The 21362-nt window shown below is 36.8% G+C and overlaps 1 protein-coding gene across 1 annotated transcript in view; it reads left to right on the plus strand.

Moving 5' to 3' along the window:
* Positions 1 to 6262: 6262 nt before the first annotated feature.
* LOC131857660 (uncharacterized) overlaps positions 6263 to 21362 on the plus strand; it is a 40809-nt gene continuing 25709 nt past the window's right edge. The window contains exon 1 of the mRNA XM_059210361.1: positions 6263 to 6397. Within this exon, the coding sequence (XP_059066344.1) occupies positions 6263 to 6397 (135 nt within the window). The remainder of the gene's footprint in view (positions 6398 to 21362) is intronic.

Raw genomic sequence — 21362 nt, forward strand, 5'->3', positions numbered from 1 at the left:
ATAAATTCTCCACCACTAAACTGACTTAGATTATACAAAATTTATTAAAGTTCTGATTAATTGAAAAACAGGTTTTGAGGACCCGAAACCATTACAACATAGTTAAATAGAAAGCTGAGAAAATAGAGTCCACATACAAAGCGACTGGTCAAAAAACCAGCGAACAGAAAAAACAGCTAAACAACAAAAAACAGCAAAGGACCCAAGGAGACACTACATAGTAATTTTCTTCAGCAGATCCTCTGCCTTAGTCACCAGCTCATCATAGGTCGCCCCAACTGCTTTTAGCTCCTCCAAGTCCTTATTCACTTTCTTTTCCTTCCTCTTTCCACGGGTGCGGGTTCTGGGACCTTGGGCTTCCCCAGTTCCTTCTGCATCCAGGTCAATTTCCTGGGTTTCCTTTTCATCATCAAGCTTGTTGATGAGGGTATGGGTGTTGTTGGCTGAGATTTTCAGAATGCTGAGACTCTGCTCCGCAATGTTCTTGAGGCACTCCTCTATCTTGTCCACTTTGGCAACTGTATCCGAGAGTGTTTTTTCGCTAGTTTCCTCCAGGGTTTTTCTATCCTGTATCTCCTTTTCAATTTTCTCAAACCAGGGATTAAAGGCATCTCTGATGTCTTCCGCTTTGGCAATTGTGTTCTTCAGATCTTCGATATATTCAGCCATAGTGTTCCCCTCTCCAATGTTAATGGTCTCCAGGATCATGACTCTGTTGCAAAGTTTTTTGTATTCATCCGCAGTATTCTTATTCCCATCAATAAGCCATTCAATGGCTTTCATAAAACCCTTCAAGGCCTCGGGGTGAGGACCAGGAGAAGGAGTAACTTTACCAAGGGTTATCTATTCATCTTTAGCGATATGGAGGGCAGAAATAGTGTCGGTGGCCCTGAGGGTCTCCTCCATAGTCTCCATCTCCAGGCTTTGTTCAGCTTCTAGGGTTCTTGTTTGCTTATCCTCTTCCGGTTCCTTGCTTGTCTCCTCTGGATCTTTGCCAGTCTCCTCTATTTTATTTTGCTTCTTCCTAGGTTGGGCTTGGTTCTTACTTTTTTCCTTTAGCACTCCCTTAGGGTTCTTCTTCTCCTCAAGGAAATCAGAGTCCTCTTCTTCCGAAGAAATACTAATCAAGGGTTTACTTTGGGGTTTTTTGCTCTTAGAAGAAGAGGGTCTTGATTTCCTCTTCTTGCTCCTCTCATACTCTGAGTCGTCAGAGCTTTCCTCATTATCAGTCGAGGAATCATTATCTGAATCCTCCTCCTCCGAGAAATTAGAATCAGACATTTCTTCTTCCGAATCCACAAAGAGCTACATTCGGTTGATTTTAGTAGCCTTTAAATGATCATAAATGAGGACCATAAGTCCCTGGTGCATTGTAGTGTCACCCCGAGGATTTTCTTTATATGCTTTTAGGGACGCATTCATAGAACATAGCAAGAAGTAAGGGAAATTCACCTTATCATTATGCCTAAAATGATTTAAGAGGACAAAGTGATATCCATATACTTTCGTAAACCTGCCATCTAGAGTTATATACCTCATTAAAACAAAGAGAATTTCCCGCCAGGGTTTTGCAAAAGTCCTAGGCGGGTAATAGGTTTTACTCAACTTTACCAGTCTTTTCTTCTCTTTCTCCATGACCGGGTACCTTTCAATGGCTTCCCTGCTGACCTTCCTGTCTCTGTAGAAGTTGCAGCCCTCCCTTTTGAGTCCCGTAGCTTTAGCTATTAATTCTTCGTCAATTTCCACCAGTTGGTCGCCCATTTTAAGCTTGCCCTTCTTCCAATTTTTGTAGAAGAAGCTGGTTATCTTTCCATCGCGGCCATGGAGTCTCTCAATGAAGCTTGAAAGACCACCCTTCTGCAAAATTTCCCACACCTCTTCTTTCTGTTTCCACTCCTTGCAACTTCCTAGCTCATATCTTCTCCTATTTCCACCCATGGTGTCGTTTCTCACAGTCAAGTTTAGGTTACAGAGCTGGTGAAACAGAAAGCTTGTCGAAGTTAAAACAAAAACCTAGAAAGCGTGCGTAGCATTAGTGATTTGACAGGTTATAATGCATGTTCTGCTATCAATATATTAATCTACTTAACAATAATAGACATTAATAATAAAACACTCTAAATGTTTTTTTGAAATTCTAATGAAAATAGGTTCTCTTTGTGCTCATATAAGAATCACCCAATGATGCAAGAGTATCAACAATAGGAACTTGAAGAAGATTTAAAGAGATTTAGGAAGTTGCTACTGCGATGAAACCAAAACAATGAATGATTAAAATGTGAGGCAATGAAATCTCAATAAAAAAATTTAATTGTAGAGGAGAAGAAAAGAACCAATAAATAAAAGATAGAAATTGAAGAGACAAAAAGTGCAAAGAGGGTTGACTAGGAGTTTCCAGTGCAAAAAAGAATAACATTAAAAATTATTAAATTGAAGGAAAATGTAGAGGCATGGAGTTGAATTGAGAGAGATATATAAAAAGTTTTAAAGGAAAATCAGATTCAAAATAAGTGAATAGGAAGGAAGAAGAATTGCATAGGAGGAGAGAGTGCAAGGTAATGAGAAGATATGAGAATAGGATTTAAATTTGCAGTTAATATAATTATATAATGTTGAAAGATAAGGCGACGTAGAAATCAAGGGAAGGAGAGGAAGTGCCAAATTGAAGAAGAGTATGCACTGGAAACAAAGAAGGAATATAGCAGAATAAAGGGCACTCATGAATTTAAAAGAGGATTGCATGTCAATGTGTGGGGAAAAATATTGAAATAAAAAAAAAAAAAAAAAAGAGTTGGAGTTCGGTGTGTAGAAAGGAAAATACACAGAAAAGAAGGAAAAGAGTGCATGGGTAAAGAAGAGTGCATAGTGCATAATTTGTGAGATGAATTAAGAAATTGTTACATTGCAGAATGTTAAGAATGAGCATAGAGGAATGGAGAGATTGACAAAGAAGAAGAAGATGTTTATTGTAAATTAAGCAAAGGTAGCACAAGAAGAAAATTAAAGAAGAGAGATTTGTATTTCAATTTAAGGTTAATTTTTGTAAAGTGTGTGTTACATATTACACATGAAGGCGAGGAATATGGGTAAGGAAGAGGGCTTCCATGGCGGACACACAATGCCAACATTGTAGATAGCTTGTCCATTCTATGTTAACGATAGTGACTAAAACACTCTGTGCAAAGAAGAGATCAATGAGACGTATGAAAGTGTTGACGTAAGAAAGGGCACAAAATCTGCATGCATAGTGCCATTGTTTCCACCATTCATCCTTATCATAAGTGGGCAATGAATACCTACATCATTCATGTTATTTTTTATGATCAATAATCTGAAAATTGTTTAATGACTTCTAAAAATGGTTTTGTAGTGTGAGACAGGTTTGTCGATCAATTGTAGAATGATTGCAAGTCCACTTAAGAAGCTTATCGGCTAATTATAATTATTGTTTAATAACTATAAAGAATAAAATTGCAATAAAATAAATTACATTTGTATAAATAAGAAGGTTAATTAAATAATCTACTAGTTTAGATATATGAGTTAGGATTGATAACTTAAAGAAAATGAAAATTGAATAAATAAAATAAGATAATTAGTTAGATTTTGGAGGGAGGAAAATAATGTCAAAGATGTTGGGAATTAATTTGTATATTTGTAAAGTGTTTATGCTTCATTTTGTCTTGGTTTTAAGCATAAAGAATTGATGTATACAATAATAGAAATGTTTTGGTGCATGAAATCGAATCTAGACTCATGAAAGTCAAATGACAAAAAATGAATGATTGTTGTAGGTTCACCTCCACCCATTGTACCTATGTCTCAAGAGAAACATTCTTTATAGATGTCATTTGGGAACTTATTGAGTAAGGATCATAGTCTCCTTAGCCAAGCCCTTGTCAGACCATTTCAATGATGATGAACCAAGATCAAAGACAACAACAAACAAATATAGATAACTAATATCATGTGTTGATGTATCCCATGTTAATATTATTGCTGTATCATAAATGCTCTCTTACAATGTTTTTTCATAATCCCTTGTGTGTTTTATAAATGGTGATGAATGTCTTTAAATACAATATAACTCATAAATCGATACAAACATGTGCTAGGTTGGCTAGTAAAAGAAAGTTGACAAGGTTTATTTTGATTTTAAATTTTAAAATTTTAGGGTTTAAATTCATGGTTGTGAAAATATCCTTGGTCAATGTTATATCTAAAAATAAAATATAGGATGGCAAATGGAGATCTAGGAATTAGGGTCAACTTCTAGGGATGAGTGATAGAGAATCAACATAGGATCATGTTGCGAGTCAAATTTATGTAAGAGTATGCCACTTGTAGACGTGTTATTGCATAAAAGACATTATAATCAATGTGGGCTTAAAACATAAGGGAAAATGGCATCTTGTGCAATTTTCATTATTATTACCCCTATATGGAGATGATCCCACAATAGCGTATGCCACTTTTAGGCCATTGAGATGATCCCACAATAGTGTGTGTCACTTTTAGGCCATTGAAATCAACATTTTAAACCAAATTTCCACTTTCTAATGGCTATAGCAACTAAATCATTAAAAATTTGAAGATGATGTGAACTAGTAATTTTTGAGTTTTCATTTGTAGATTATAAATATATTCTCTTAATTTTAAGAAACAATTTGTGAATTTTTATGTAACTTTGAATAACAAGTTTTATATAGTTAACAATATTTTTTAAAATGATGTTACTTCTATAAAGAATAAATTTATATGTAACGAGAATAAAATTATAAAAAAAATTAAATGTAGACGTGTAACATCAATATCTAGTGCATAGATACTTTTTCATTATTTTTTGTCAAATAGTTTTTAAATAACAATTTGAATTAACTATTGTGTACACTGAAAAATGGTCTGGAGATAATTGATTAAATATGCAAGTGATTTAATTAAATCCCCGTTATTCTTCTACTTATAAATAAATTTAAACGATTTATTTATATAGTTCATTTAAATGTCCTCCTTTGATTAATTAATCTAAATTAATTAATTTCCCCCATCAAATTCAATTCTTCTAATCCTATAATTAAATAAACAAATTAATGATTTGTTGAATTTAATTATTCATTTCCTAATTTTTTGAATTTCTAAATTCAAATGAGCACATGGCTCCTACCTTTAATCACCTAGCCTAACCTAACCAATTCAATTTGACCCTGGGTCTAACAAACCCTATCCTTTCCAACTTGCACATTCTAACCTCTTTCTAGCTCATTTGGAGTGTACACGCTCCTTTGAAGACACATGGCACCTTTGCCACATGTCTTCTCCCCTTTGACACTTGCCCTCTCATAAGCAATTTGTTGAATATCCTTGCCACTTTGTCACCACAGAGATGACATGTGTCCTTCCTTCCAACTTCTTCTCCAACTTTCTCAATCTTAGCCCTTGATATCTCTAGATCAAATCTTGACAATCGATTCCTGCCACCTCAACCTTGGCCTTGGAAATCCTATAAATACCCCTCATTTTCATCAATCAATCCCCCCTGCATCTTAGCTTAATTTGCATTGTTATTATCTTGCAATCTACATTTATCAATTAGCAATTATAATATCAATTTTGACCCATTCATAGGTTCCCTAGGGTTAATCCTTTGCGTAATGTTCCTGAAATTGAAGAGGTGAGTTAGTCAAAACCTGAGAGGGGTTGGGTGAAGATTAATTTTGATGGGGCGTCAAGGGGGAATCCAGGGACCTTAGGAGCGGGGTGTGTGGCATGTGACAATGAAGGAAAAATTCTATTTAAAGGTGCTAAAAGATTATAGGATGGAACTAACAATAAAACTGAGGTACAAGCGGCTTTATTAGCTACTGACTTGGCAGTAAATATGAAGGCTTTGAAAGACCACTTGGAGGGGGACTCCCAAGTGGTCATTAATGCTCTTATGAAAGGTGACACCCCGTGCTGAAAACTGAATAAGATCATAACCATTATCTGTGCAAAATCAAATTATTTCCAAGACTTTAGTGTTTCCCACATAAAAAGAAGTGGAAATGTGTTGGTTGACGGTCTATCCAATGTGGCTTGCGAGTTGTCCAAGGGTGAGGTAAGGTGGTGGGATAGAAATACTGCAATGTGCGATGGAGTTAAGATGGTCTACCAAGGACACTACTTTTGCATACTTGATATGTGCGATATGCGGCCTGCATTTTATTCAAGGTGTTGAGTCTGGATCGTTCTTTATGGGCAATTAATGTCGAATGTTTCTGCAATGGCGGCGGTTGTGGTGTGTACCTTCTTAATTGCTAAAAATGGAATTCACGCCCATTCAATGTGGCAGTTGAGCGTGTTTGGTGGGGAAGATTATGATTTTTTTTCAAAGCTTGATGTTTTGGAGAGGCCTCCAGTATGGAAGCTAATTTTACCCTGAAATCATCGAAGTTGATGTCTGCTTTCTGGGGTCTTGTTCCTACGAAGAGGCTTTTGAACATGTTTTTGGCAAGAGATCCCCTATTTTTCGAAGCAATTCAATGGGTTCTTGGCGAGGAGGTGGCGATGATTGGTCACAGATATCGTTCGAGGGTGTATATCTACTCTTTAATCATGGCTTGGGGACTTGACTTAGGTTATTCATGCGAGGAGGTTAGAAAAGTGATGAGGATGATAGTCCCATGTGATTATCTTCTAAACATGGAGTCTCTGCTAGAGTGGGCGGTACTGGGTTGGGGTTTCAATGTCTTTGAAGGCATTCTAGAGGAAAATGCAGAGCTCTGGGTCAGACACATGAAGATTCCCTTTCTGTGACATCGTGAGGAGGTCAAAGCTAGGTTTCAAGATGACGCGAGGAGAGGGTGGGAAGGTCTGATAATCTATGTTCAGATAATGGAGTTGGAAGAAATTATCAGACAAGCGAGAGAGGAGGCTAGGATGGTGGACAAGGTGCGGAGGAGGCGGTCGATTACTAGACGTCTTTCAGCGGAGTTAGCAAGACAAAACAAGTTGGGCGGTGCGGTTGGCAAATTGAACGGGTTGGGGGATGCTTCGCATGCACCGAATGTCAATGAGTGAAGACTAATGAAAAACAACTAACAATGGTACCTCTTGGTACTAAAATCTTTCATTTTAGTTTTAGCTGCTTTTAGTTTTTCCATTGCACAGTTATGCCATTTTGGCACGATGTAATTGGACATCTTTTTTACAGTAGTTGTGGGGGAGGGTTTTGTGTTTCTGTTTGATGAACAACATGGTTTTGGAAGGGTGGTTTTGTGTACAGAGGGTGGTATTTTGGGTGGATGATGGTTTGTTTGTAGTTATCTTAATAAAATCTTAATATTACCGATCAAAAAAATAAAAATATCAATTTTACAATAATTTGAGCATCATGTCATAATAATCTTGCATTTAATCTAGAATCATGTAGTTACTCATATCTTGAGTTGTCATCTTGATGGTCATTGTATACACCTAAAAATGGTCTGAAGATAATTAATTAAATAAGTAATTATTTAATTAATCCCCCTTCCTAATTTAATTGAATTCATTAGGCAATTTGATTAAACTCTCCCTTTCATCTACTTATTAATAAATCTAAGGATTTATTTAATAGGTTCATTTCAATAGTCCCCTTTGATTAATTAATTCAAATTAATTAATCCTCCCCCCATTTTCAATCAATTCTTCTAATCCCCTAATTAATTAAAACAAATCAATTTATGAGTTGTTGAAAATTAATTAGTCTTTTCCTATTATTTGAATTTTTAAATTCAAATTACCCACATGCCTCCTAACTTCTAACCACCTAGCCCAACCATCCCTCTAAACCTATCCCATTCCACCTAACCTTGGGTTTGCCTAACCCTATCCTATCTTGCACATTCTAACCTCCTTATCCTAACCTCCTATGGTGTGGATATTCTTCCCTTGAGACACATGGCACTTTGGCTACATGTCTCCTCTCTTGGACACTTGCCCTCTTATGAGCAATGCTCCTTGACACTTGTCACCACAGAGATGGCAAGTGTCCCTTCCTCCAACCTCCTCCAATTTCACCCTTGATATCTTTAGACTCAATCTTGACCGTTGATTCTTGCCACCTCACCCCTGGCCTTGGAAATCCTATAAATATCCCCCATTTTGGAGAAATAAGGATCCCATCTCATTATTAATTTAGGAATTATTACTATAAGCATATCATTTTGAGCATTCTTGTTATAGGCAATTGCATTAGCTTGATTTGATCATTTTCTAGCATAATTGTTGAATCATGTAGATTAATCAATCTCTTTTCTAGCTCAATTACATCATCATCATAGCTTAATCATGCATATCATTAGCTTAATTAGTCTCTTGGATCTTATTAGCATAATCAATATCGTCTTTGCATATCATTATCATTTCAAATCCTCCGTCTAGGTGTAGTCAAGTCACTGGGATTGCTTATCTAGATCTGAGAGCAAATCCACACTCGCATCTCATAGGAGGTGATAGGTGGCTTTGTCATGGTTCATCTTTCATTTGCTTCTTATTTGCTAACCATGCTTGTAATGATCTATCGAGTGTTTATGTTGCAGCTGCAGGTATCACACTTCACAGGCACGACATTTTGGCGCCCACTGTGGGGCCGAAAATCTCATTTTTGGCCTCTTGACATCATCAAATTTTCAATCTAGCAAGTTTCTGGCCAGGTCTGATTCAGAATTTCGTATGAGTTCACTTTCTGTCTCATACGAGCTCCTTTGTGTCCTCATACGAACAGGTGAGAATTGTCGTACGAAATTTTGCTGCTGTGTTTTCAAAACAGATTGCATTTTAGGGTTTTCATGCTTCAATTTGATTATTACTAATGCTAACCCTGGTCTGTTTGTGAGTTTTTTGACAGCCTAACTGGTTTTTGCAGGACGATTGTCGAAGATTATGCTTGTCAAAGCTTCATTTCATCAAAACACATCATGACTACTAACGTATATGTTTTGCAGGTTGCCTAGGAGGACTCAACCAAACTTGATGTCTTCTTTAAATTTTCTAGGCACACTTTTTTTTGCTAATGGAAATGAACAAACATGTCTTGTGTGTTTTGGATGATAGGCAAGTATGCTCTCACCTTTCTTAGGTGATCAGAAAGCCAGACTCATCTTTTGCTTTCAATAGTGCATATCTTTAGCGGGCCTGCCCTCCCGAGGAGCCTATAAGGCCAAAGCCATTAAGGTCGGTGAGAGGGGAACGACCCAAGTGGGAACAACTAACGCCAAGTACTCCAACCCACTATAAAATAAATGTGATTTGATGAAAATCAAGTCAACTACAGTGCTCGGGAATAGCTCTCCTTTGTACCTTTGGGTATATCAAACCTTGGTTTTCAAGGCTGGGAGACCTCTTAATTGAGTTTATAACCCGACGTGCCGAACGGATCCCTTACTAGTTTCGATTAAAATTAGAAGCTTCCTGATTCACCTCCAAAAGGGGGATAATCTTTGTGCAAGAGAGATAGTAACTCTCCCAAGACACTTTCCATATCGTGCCCCCATTAGCGTTTGGGATAATATGGTGTTGAGAATCCATTGCGTGAGACTCAGCGGTCATATTCTGATTAGCTATTGGGTGTTTACCTAAGTTTGCAAGAAAAGGTTTTCTCTCTTAGCAAACTTCCTTAGGATTTAGCGTGTTGTGCTTGAGATCACTTATCATATCACATGTTTGATGTGTCTTCATCCCTAAAACAGAAAATCAGACATCTAAAAAACTGGAAAACAGAAGCAAAACATCAAACTTCATTGATAAAAAATCTGTCCAAACAAAGTTTTTGTCTCTGTTCTGTCCTCTGTCGTATGAGCTTGTTAGTTTGTCGTACGAAGCATCTAGTTTATCATCTAGTCCAGTGAGAATTGTTGTACGAGTCATCTTAGCAGAAAAGTTTGTGTTATCTTTTATCGTCTGGTCTAGTGGGAATTGTCGTACGAGTCAGTTTGGTAGAGAATTTTGTGTCATCTTTTGTCGTCTGGTTCTGTGAGAAATTTCGTAGGAGTTTATGTCTTTTGTCGTGCGAGATTTCTAGTTTGTCGTATGAGCTTGTCTAAATTGTCATTCGGGTGGTATAAGGTGTCGTACGAATTTATGTCTCTGTCTGTCCAGAACTGTCTATCATTATGTGCTTAGATTGTTATCATCTGTCGAATCGGATTCTAGAAATAGACACCTCAAGATTTTCAAGTATTCACCTTCAACAAGTTCAAGATCTAAACATCTCAAAGCACATCATCAGCCTCTTTAATAAACTAATCACTCAAAACATAGTTTCTCATCGGGATCTATCATCCTCTATCACGAAACTACAATGTTTGGTTAGGATAACCTTGTCCTACATCATAGGATATATCGTTACTATTGGACTTGGTATTATCAAAATCATCATCATTGCACTCCAAAATCGAAGATCGAAAAACTTGCAAACTTTTAAACACTTGAATCATCTTTTCGTGTCATATCACTCTATCACATTTACATTGACAATTGATCACTTATCGAAACAACTTTTGGACAATTGAATCCCAGCACAATATCTAACACACGTGTATGCCCGGTTTAACTAGAGCGCAAAGACGAAAGATCGCAGAGATGGAAATCGAAACATTGGAAATAACTGAAGATCATAGAACCATGGAACCCAAAAATGAAATACAAGAAGAAGGGGAAATAACATAACAACATCTCCAAGAAATCAGACAAGATCCTAAATTTGATAAATTTATGAAGAAAATATTGGAGGGAGAAAAAGAAAAATACTTCCTAATGTTAGCTAAATCTGGTGCTACACTCCTCCAAGATTTTGATGTGAGCAAATTAGCACAAAAGAGAAGTGACTCTTCCCCTGATAATGAACGACATGAGGATATTTTTGGTCTCAAAATGAATGACACATCAATTCCTGATAACACAAGAACTAATGAGGAAACTTCCATTCCCAAAAAGGATGATGTAGAAATTCTCAACCATGTTAAATCTAATGAAGACACAAGAAGGGTTCGAGATGACACAAGAAGAGATCAAGATCATACTAGAACACACACTCATACAAGGACAAATCATGTTGATAATCCTATCACAACTCTTACACAACAAATTCAAACGCTGCAAACACAAATTCAAGATATGCAGAGAGGAACTATCAGAAGATACTCGCTTCAATATATATGTCCTTACCCCTTTGATAGAAATCTAAACATGATACCATTTCCTACAGGTTGTGAAACTCCTCGATACGATAAATATAATGGAAGCACTGATCCCCGGGATCATATACAAGAATTTTGCACGTTGAGTATGGAGTTTGCACATGAGGATACCTACCTAATGAGATTATTTCTGAAAAGATTAAGTGGACTAGCTATGGCGGAATGGTTCTCAAAACTTCCACCTGGAATTAGGTCATTCGTAGAATTGATGGATAAGTTTGTTTCACAGTACTCTTATAACATCCAACATGAGGTAGCAATGCTTGATTTATGTAACACTAAACAAAAGAGTGGAGAACCTTGCATGACGTTTCTACAGAGATGGAGACAATTAGCTTCATGATATCCTCGAACGGTGCCAAAATACAAGAAGATAGACATATTCATTGACAACCTAAATGGACAAATGAGTTATCATCTAAAAAGGAAATACCATCAAAATTTTGAAAAGATGATCGATAATGGTATCAGAATGGAAGAAGCTATGGTAAAGAAGCATGAATTGAAGCTATACAAAGAAGGCGTTAATCCTCCTAACAACAATGTTAGCAACAATAACAATGATAAGCCTAAATTTTCGAATAGAAATCAAAATGTCGTCAATGATGGAATAGTGGATAACTACAATGTAAAACCAAAACAACCAGTTTTCAATTTATCCACTCACTCAGCAGCAACTCAACAATTCAACAATCACCAAAAATCTACTTTCAACAATTTCTTTCGAAGGAAATTTACAAACATTGGTGAACCACTTGGGTCAGCACTGAAAACACTTCTCGCAAACAAATTGATTACTTTGCCAAAAGGAAGGAACTAAGAACCTCAAGTAAAACCCCCTTGGTGGAATGACAACCATTATTGTGATTTCCATCGAAAAAAGGGACAACACACAAATAATTGTCAGCGGTTGAAACATGTCATCCAATATTTGATTGATATGGAGTAATAACTGTGGATGGACACACGACAAACGAATCTCATAAATTTTTAAAACTACGCTTCCAAACTATGAGAAGGGTGAATCATCAGCAACAAATAATGGTAAGGGTAAAGCAAAGGTAAACTATGCTCATACATATGATAATGTGGTAAATGTGATTGTAGTTACAGAAAAGCAAAATCAAGAACCTGTTCATGCTATCACAAGAAGCAAAGCCAAAGTTGTTTTACTGGGTCCTGCCACTAACATATCATCCACTGCAAAACAATTTAATCTAGTGGAACAATTGCAGAAAACACCCGCACAAATATCCATCTTAGAACTTTTAAAGCTTTCACCTACACACAAAGAAATTATTGAACGAGCATTAGTAGATACAATAGTGTTTAAAGATCTTGATATAGATCAATTCCAAACCATGGTGGGATACCTCACAACCCCTCACTGCTTATCATTCACAGAAGAAGATGACATGTCCTTGCAACATCCACATAATGCTCCCTTGCATATCGAAGTCATCATTCATAAGATGCGAGTTAAACGTGTCCTAATAGATGGTGGAGTTGGCTTAAACATTTTCTCTTTGAGTCTTGTCTGTGCTCTAGGTTATTCAAAAGATGTAGTTGATCCCCAGAAAAAGATCACCATCAAAGCATATGATGAAGAAGAGCATTCCTCTAAAGGAATTGTGATGTTACCTATCAGAGTGGGACCTTTACAGAAAGACACAGCATGCCAAGTTCTACACTTGGACTTATCATAAAACATACTCTTGGGAAGACCCTAGATACATGACATACAAGTTGTTCCATCAACATATCATCAGTGCCTATAATTTCCCTACAATGGGCAGGAAATCACGATCTCAGCAGATTCAAATCCATTTCAGTATTGTATTAATCTCAAACCAGCTCGAGGATTCATTGTTCCTCATAATAGGGAGACATTATCTTCAAACACACAATCCAAAGAAAAATCATTAGCCTCAATTTTGTCAAGTATGGAAAAACAAATGCAACTAGGAGATCGAGGGAATGGAGAATATTAAATATCACAACTACCACTCTCTCCTAAATCCTTTGGAAAACCATCAAACTCTAAACAACAACCAATTGTGAAACATCTTCCAATATTTGATGGAGCATTTGTTAGTGTTGGGACCTTATCAGAGGAAACAAAAGACAAAGATGTGCTACACAAGGATGAATAAGTTCAACAAAAGATCAACAATGTCAGAATACCCACTAAAAAGTATGGAAAAGGATTTAACATTCTTCAAAAAATGGGATACACTGGAATAGGGCCTATAGGAAAGAGAAAAGAAGGTATCTCAGAACCTATCCAACCTTACACTCAGCAGGCTACAGACAAAGCAGGCTTAGGGTATGGACAAGTTACTCTACCAGAAGACACATCTTTTAGCCAACAACAAGAGGAATATGAAAACAAACAAGAACAACTCGCAATTGAAAGAGAAGAAGCATCTTCCAAGCAAACAAGAAATGGCAAAAGAAGCAAGCCTCAAACCAACAGGAAAAATAAACTAATGGTACCTCCCAAGCAACCTTAAATATCAATCAAAACAAGCATGAACCTAGTATTACTCAAGGAGAACTCATAGCAAGGTTGACAAAACTCAATCTTAGTCTAGAAGAGGTTGAATATAAAAGAAGAAAAGATATATCAAGAAAAGCAGAAGAAACAAATCAAATACTATATGAACAAATCTGGAGATTGCAAGTTGCAAGTGAGACAGATTCTAATGAATGGGAATGGGATTCCTATCACTCTAAAGAATTGGCTGAAGAAAATTGCTTTGAAGAAGATGTAGGAGTCGATGTAGTTCACACATATGCCGGGCAAATGTTAGGAACTAGCTCACTTGATTAGAATCACATTCGACTGACTTGGACTTAATCGAGGACGATCAGGAGCTCCTTGTGCAAGGTCATTTTGATGAGAGTACCGTTCTAGACATTGATATACATATCAAAAATTTTGATGCATCTATCATGACCCTTGATACCCTCGAAATGTCTCAACCTGATGACCCCCTACCTCTAATCCATGTTGAACTTATTGATTGGGAAAACGAAAGATATACTGTCATTGATATTTTTCCTAATGACCATGTCATATCTATATATCTTAATGCAATCGAACCCGCAACAACTTTCACCAGGAATTTCAACAACGCATCTTCTAGTCAAGTGGGTGCCAAATCGCCTAGTCGCAAAAAGGAAAACTAAGAAAATAATATCATGTCTAATGCTGAAAACCATTTCTTAGCAACATTAGATAAAGAAAAAGTAAAAAGGAAGGATGCATCTAATGGTGAAAACCTCCTCGAGACGCCAGAAGATGGGAGATTTGACACTGTACCTGCGCACTATCAAGAAAGGTCATCCATTTTGATCGAACCAACATAAGCAGTTAACATTGGGACAACAGAGCAACCAAAGATCTTACATCCAACAACTTCTCTGTTAGAGCAAGAAATGCAACAATATATGGAATTCTTCAAATGACGGCAAATCAATTTTGCCTGGTCATATGCTGACATGCCAGGATTGGATCCAGAGCTTATTATGCATCACTTAAATGTCAGTCCAGGAGCCAGATCAGTTAAACAAAAATCAAGGAAAATGCATCCACATATTGCTCTTCTAGTCAAAGCAGAACTAAAAAAATTATTGGATGTCGGATTCATCAAACCTATAGCTTATCCTCAATGGGTATCCAACATCGTTCCTATTTCCAAACCAGATAAAAGTATCAGAATATACACAAACTTTAGAGATCTTAATAATGCACGTCCTAAGGATGATTTTCCTTTGCCTAACATTGACATCATTGTGGATTTAACTGTTGGACACTCCATGTTTTCTCTAATGGACGGTTTCTCTGGATACAATCAGATTAAAATAGCACTTGAAGATCAAGAAAAGACAGCTTTCACATGTCCATGGGGTACTTTCTGCTAGAACGTCATGCCTTTTGGACTAAAGAACGCAGGTGCTACATATCAGAGAGCTATGACAAAGACATTCCATGACATAATGCATGCATTCATGGAAGACTATGTGGATGACATCTTGGCCAAATCATACAACAAAGAAGACCATATAAGAATACTAGAAAATATCTTTAATAGGTTAGAACAATATAAGCTACGACTCAATCTCAAGAAATGTGCCTTTGGGATCACTTCAGGCAAGCTATTGGGATACATTGTTTCAACTAGAGGTATCAAAGTAGATCCAGCTAAGGTCAAAGAAATCATGGAAATGGGATCTCCCTGGAATAGCAGTCAACTCAGATCACTTCAAGGAAGACTACAGTCAATCAGAAGATTTGTTGCTCAACTAGTCGATAAATGCCAACCATTTACTCATCTATTGCATAAAAATGTTCATTTCAGATGGGACCATCAATGTGAGGATGCATTCAACAAGATCAAGGCATATCTCATGCAACCACCCGTCCTAATGTCACCAATTCCAGGAAAGCCATTGTTACTCTATGTATCGACCACTGAAGTATCATTAGGAGTTCTACTTGCACAACAAGACAATGAAGGAAAAGAACAAGCCATCTACTACATTAGCAGAACATTAGTAGGATACGAAATCAACTATTCTCCAACAGAAAAAGCATGCTTGGTGGTAGTTTTTGCTTCTCAAAAATTAAGACACTATCTACTATCACACTCCATCAAGCTGATTGCTAAAATCGATCCATTGAAGTACTTGCTCAGCAAGGCAACATTAACAGGAAGATTAGCAAAATGGATCATGATTCTAAGCGAGTTTGATATTGAGTATGTTGATAGAAAAGCTATAAAGGGGCAAGTCATTGTAGACCAACTAGCAGAGGCACCACTTCAAGATCATCGTCCTTTACAGATTGAGTTTCCCGATGTTGATATCCTAACGGTCACCACAAAAACATGGCAACTATACTTTGATGGTTCATATACGCAGCACAGATCAGGAGCATGTATTCTATTCATCATACCACAAGGTCATACAATTATGAAATCATACAAATTAAGCTTCCCTTACACCAACAACATAGCAGATTCTGAAGCTTTGGTTATAGGTATCAAAATGGCTACAGAATGGAACATTACACAACTTCAAGTCTTTGGAGACTCTCAGCTCGTCATCAATCAAATCAACGATGATTATCAAACAAAGGATGAAAAACTAATGCCTTATAAGAAGATGGTTGATGATATCAAGAAATACTTTGTAGAAATAACTTTTGAGCAGATTCCAAGGAATGACAACAAAGCAGTCGATGCCATGGCAACACTTGCTTCTCTACTTCATACACAGGAAAATCAAGAGCATTACAAATTCTTGTTGGAAGAGTTCTTTTACCCTGCACATAATTGTCCTGATTCCCAAACTATATGTCACCTTGTTGGACATGATTCCTCCCATTATGGCCAAACTTACACATACCTGAAAGATAACATCCTCCCTCCTGACTTATCAAAAAACCAAAAGAGAAACGTTATTCGCCAATCCTCCCATTATACTCTTGTTGTGGATACCCTTTTTAAATGACGTCTGGATGATACTCTTTTAAGATGTCTCGAACAAGAAGAATATGAGAAGGCCTTACATGAAGTCCATAATGACATTTGTGGCACTTGTTCAAGTGGTCTTACCCTTTTGAAAAACTCATACGCTTGGGCTATTATTGGCCAACTATGGAACGAGATTCTTTTCAGATAGCTAAAACATGCAAACAATGTCAGATCCATGGGAATTTGATTCATGCACCAGCACAAGAACTTCATGCCTTGGCACATCTTGGCCTTTCTGCCAATGGGGTCTTGATCTAGTAGGCAAGATAAATCCTTCTTCATCTAATGGTCACAAATTCATCCTTGTAGCTACAAAATATTTCACAAAATGGATTGAGGCAGTACCTCTCATCAATATCATAGGAAAACAAATTGTTGCATTTATCTTGAACTACATCATCTGTCGCTATGGAATACCCATGACCATTATCACTGATAATGGACAACCGTTCAAGAATCAGGATGTCCAAGAGCTATGTGACAAATTCAAGATCCAACACAAATTTTCCACACCCTACTATCCACAAGGAAATGGGCAAGTAGAGGCATCAAACAAAACCATTCTGAAAATCCTCAAAAAGACCGTGAATGATGCTGACAAAGATTGGCATATTCAATTGAACCCTGCTCTATGGGCCTACCGTACTTGTATCCGCACACCAACAGGTGCCACACCTTTCTCTCTTGTGTATGGATCAGAAGAAATACTGCCAATAGAAGTAGAGATACCTTCTCTATGAGTATCATTAAAAGGTCTTATCCTAGATGAAGAACAACGAGTATCTAGATTGTAGGAGTTAGAATTGATCCATGAACGAAGGCAAAATGCCTTTGATCATTTAAAGGTATATCAACAAAGAATGTGTTGAAGTTATAATCACAAGGTCAAACCGAGAACATTTCAATTTGGAGAACTAGTACTAAAGGAAAATCCACGAAATCAGGCAAATCGAGAAAAGAAAGGAAAGTTTGAACCAAACTGGTTAGGTCCATTTGTGGTCACAACAGTATTTGGGTTAGGAGCATATCAGCTATCAACATAGGACGGGGGTCAGCTCGAGGAACCCATCAATAACATGCATCTGAAGAAGTTTTATGTCTGAAAAAGCAGAAAATCCAAAAACACTGAAAAATAGAAAAATCCAAAAACAGTGAAAAATCAGAAAAATCCAAAAACACTGAAAAAGAAGAAAATCCAAAAAAAAAAATCAAATATGAGAAAAAGTGCAATAAAAATAGATGGTGAAAACCTAGCAAACAGGCACTATCTGTCAGCTAGCTCTTCCATCTATTGGTTCATGCATCCTTCTGCTTGCATTCATTTTCCATCAACGTTGTTCATATCCATAATAAAGCCTTTGTACATATGCAGGCATCCCGGGTGGCTTCTCGCCATGGTTTGGATCATTGGGTATATCATGATGATTTGTTTCTAGGCTTGGGGCAAAAACATGCACCTAGCTGGGGGCAAATTTTTTTATCGTTTTGAGCTTAATCAAGCAGGTAGAATAATAGTCAGGCAACTCTTATCAAATGAAAACCGAGACACATCCAACGTTGAATATGAGATCAAATTGTCAACCATCAAACTATCACATGTCAGCCTAAGCACATCACACACTTTTTAATGGATGGTATCTTTTGGATAATGATTTTAACATGCTTGTTCAACTTTTCTATCTTGATTTTTGACAAAGCATAACGTGTAGATATGATCATCTAGTCAGCTACATAACCATTTGCAATGCAAAATACTCCATGCAAATCTCTACACACGAAAGTGAGGTCCAAATAAACATCTCAACACATATCCAGACCAAAAGAACATGATTTTCTAAACCGCAATGCCATTAACAACATATCTAGAGGGCACCAAAAAGCATTCAGGACCACCTTGAAAACAAGATGAAACAACCAACTCCAAAAAATTATCCACACCAACATTCATTTAGATAACCAAGATCTAACAAAGCATATCCAGACCAATATCCATCCGGATAACCAGGTTTGACATCAATGACAACCATACAAACTCATGCTAGCAACAATATCCAAAACATTTGTGTCTTATCATGATTTCTGAGTGACTCCAAGATGTCTCTAACTAGAGGAACAAGGAAGGAACATGATATTTTTCTTGTCTGTTGTTTGTAAATTAATCATTAATATGTGCAAATTTGTCTGAGGACATGGTCATCAGAGTATCATCGAAGACATTTCCAATTTGTGTATTGAAATGGTTAATACTGTCTGTTTTACGCAAGCAAGGTTCAATTATACCTCGATGCTTGTGCTAACTTGCAATATCAAAATCCAGGAAAGTAGTGCTCAGATCATCATGGTTTAATTATACCATCGATGTTTGCACTCACTTCCCACATTTTAAAAATCTCAATGATGACAAAACGCAATAACCCAGTGACTGGTCGGATCGTAGCTTTGCATTTAGCTTGCATTTCATTCTTGCATGGGATCTCATATGCTCATCTTATCCAAGGTTAAATCTATCATAGGAATCATCAAGGTATCATCATGAGTGTACACAAAATCAGACTGGTGACTCATCTCTCTCCAGATATTGTCGACCCAGTGCAAATCTTATGTTACCCTCTCAACAGAACCAACATCAGCATATTTGAATCTTCCTGCAACTTGATATCATCAAATCTGTCAGTTCTTTATCCAATCAACCTTATCACTTCTATCAATCGATCGCATCTGATATATTCTATCATGTCTTATACAAGATGTATCTTTCCTAGAACCAGACGTTTTGATCAAGTCTTATACAGGATATATTGTTCCTGAAACCAGTCGCTTTGATCATCTTTGTCTTATACAGGAGATGTCATTTCTGAAATCAGACCGAATCTCGATCTTATCAATCTAATCAATCAAGCTTCATCACATCAAGAACCACATCAAAGTGAGCGAAGAACTCACACTTTCATCAACCATGGTTGCAGAAATTGAATCATTTCTAATCGGGATATCAATTTCTCAAACATTCATACACTTCAAAGGTCAATTATCTCAATTGATCTCCTGAGGGGGCATCATCGTACCACAATTTATCAATCAATGTCTGGGTCATCCTATCGAACCAATATCATAATCAAAATGAGATTATTCTTTGAATCAACGCGTCATCACACCTCGCTTCAAAGAGGGGAAAATTGTATACACCTAAAAAAGGTCTGAAGATAATTAATTAAATAGGCAATTATTTAATTAATCCCCCTTCCTAATTTAATTGAATTCATTAGGCAATTTGATTAAACTCTCCCTTTCATCTACTTATTAATAAATCTAAGGATTTATTTAATAGGTTCATTTCAATAGTCCCCTTTGATTAATTAATTCAAATTAATTAATCCTCCCCCCCATTTTCTATCAATTCTTCTAATTCCCTAATTAATTAAAACAAATCAATTAATGAGTTGTTGAAAATCAATTAGTCTTTTCTTATTATTTGAATTTTTAAATTCAAATTACCCACATGCCTCCTAACTTCTAACCACCTAACCTAACCATCCCTCTAAACCTATCCCATTCCACCTAACCTTGGGTTTGCCTAACCCTATCCTATCTTGCACATTCTAACCTCCTTATCCTAATCTCCTATGGTGTGGATATTCTTCCCTTGAGACACATGGCAATTTGGCCCATGTCTCCTCTCTTGGACACTTACCCTCTTATGAGAAAGGATCCTTGACACTTGTCACCACAGAGATGGCAAGTGTCCCTTCCTCCAACCTCTTCTCCAACCTCCTCCAATTTCACCCTTGATATCTTCAAACTCAATCTTGACCATTTATTCTTGCCACCTCACCCCTGGCCTTGGAAATCCTATAAATATCCCTCATTTTGGAGAAATAAGGATCTCATCTCATTATCAATTTAGGCATTGTTACTATAGGCATATCATTTTGAGCATTATTGTTATAGGCAATTGCATTAGCTTAATTTGATCATTTTCTAGCATAATTGTTGAATCATGTAGATTAATCAATCTCTTTTCTAGCTCAATTGTATCATCATCATCATAGCTTAATCATGCATATCATTAGCTTAATTAGTCTCTTGGATCAATCTAGCATAATCAATCTCATCTTTGCATATCATTATCATTTCAAGTCCTTTGTCTAGGTGTAGTCAAGTCACTAGGATTGCTTATCCATATCTGAGAGAAAATCCATACTCGCATCTCTTAGGAGGTGATAGGTCGCTTTGTCATGGTTCATCTTTCATTTGCTTCTTTTTTGCTAACCATGCTTGTAATGATCTATTGAGTGTTTGTGTTGCAACAGCAGATATCACACTTCACAGGCACAACAGTCATTGCTTGTTGCTAAGAGCCACACCTATCAACCTTCAAGGTCCTTCAGATTAGAGGAGGATGGAACATCATAAAGGAGGCTAAGTTGCATTACTTGTTTTAAATTTCTTTCTAGTTTTAATACTTGTTTCATCTATGTGTTGTTTTATTTTTTTTAATGATTGACACTCTTTTTACACACACATTAATTGGCGCCCATCATGGGGCCAGACCCCATTGATTTTTAACAAATTTTGCTTGCCAGAAATTTTCTAGACAGGTTCT

This window comes from Cryptomeria japonica, chromosome 8 (assembly GCF_030272615.1).
Source record: "Cryptomeria japonica chromosome 8, Sugi_1.0, whole genome shotgun sequence".
Lineage (NCBI taxonomy): Eukaryota > Viridiplantae > Streptophyta > Pinopsida > Cupressales > Cupressaceae > Cryptomeria > Cryptomeria japonica.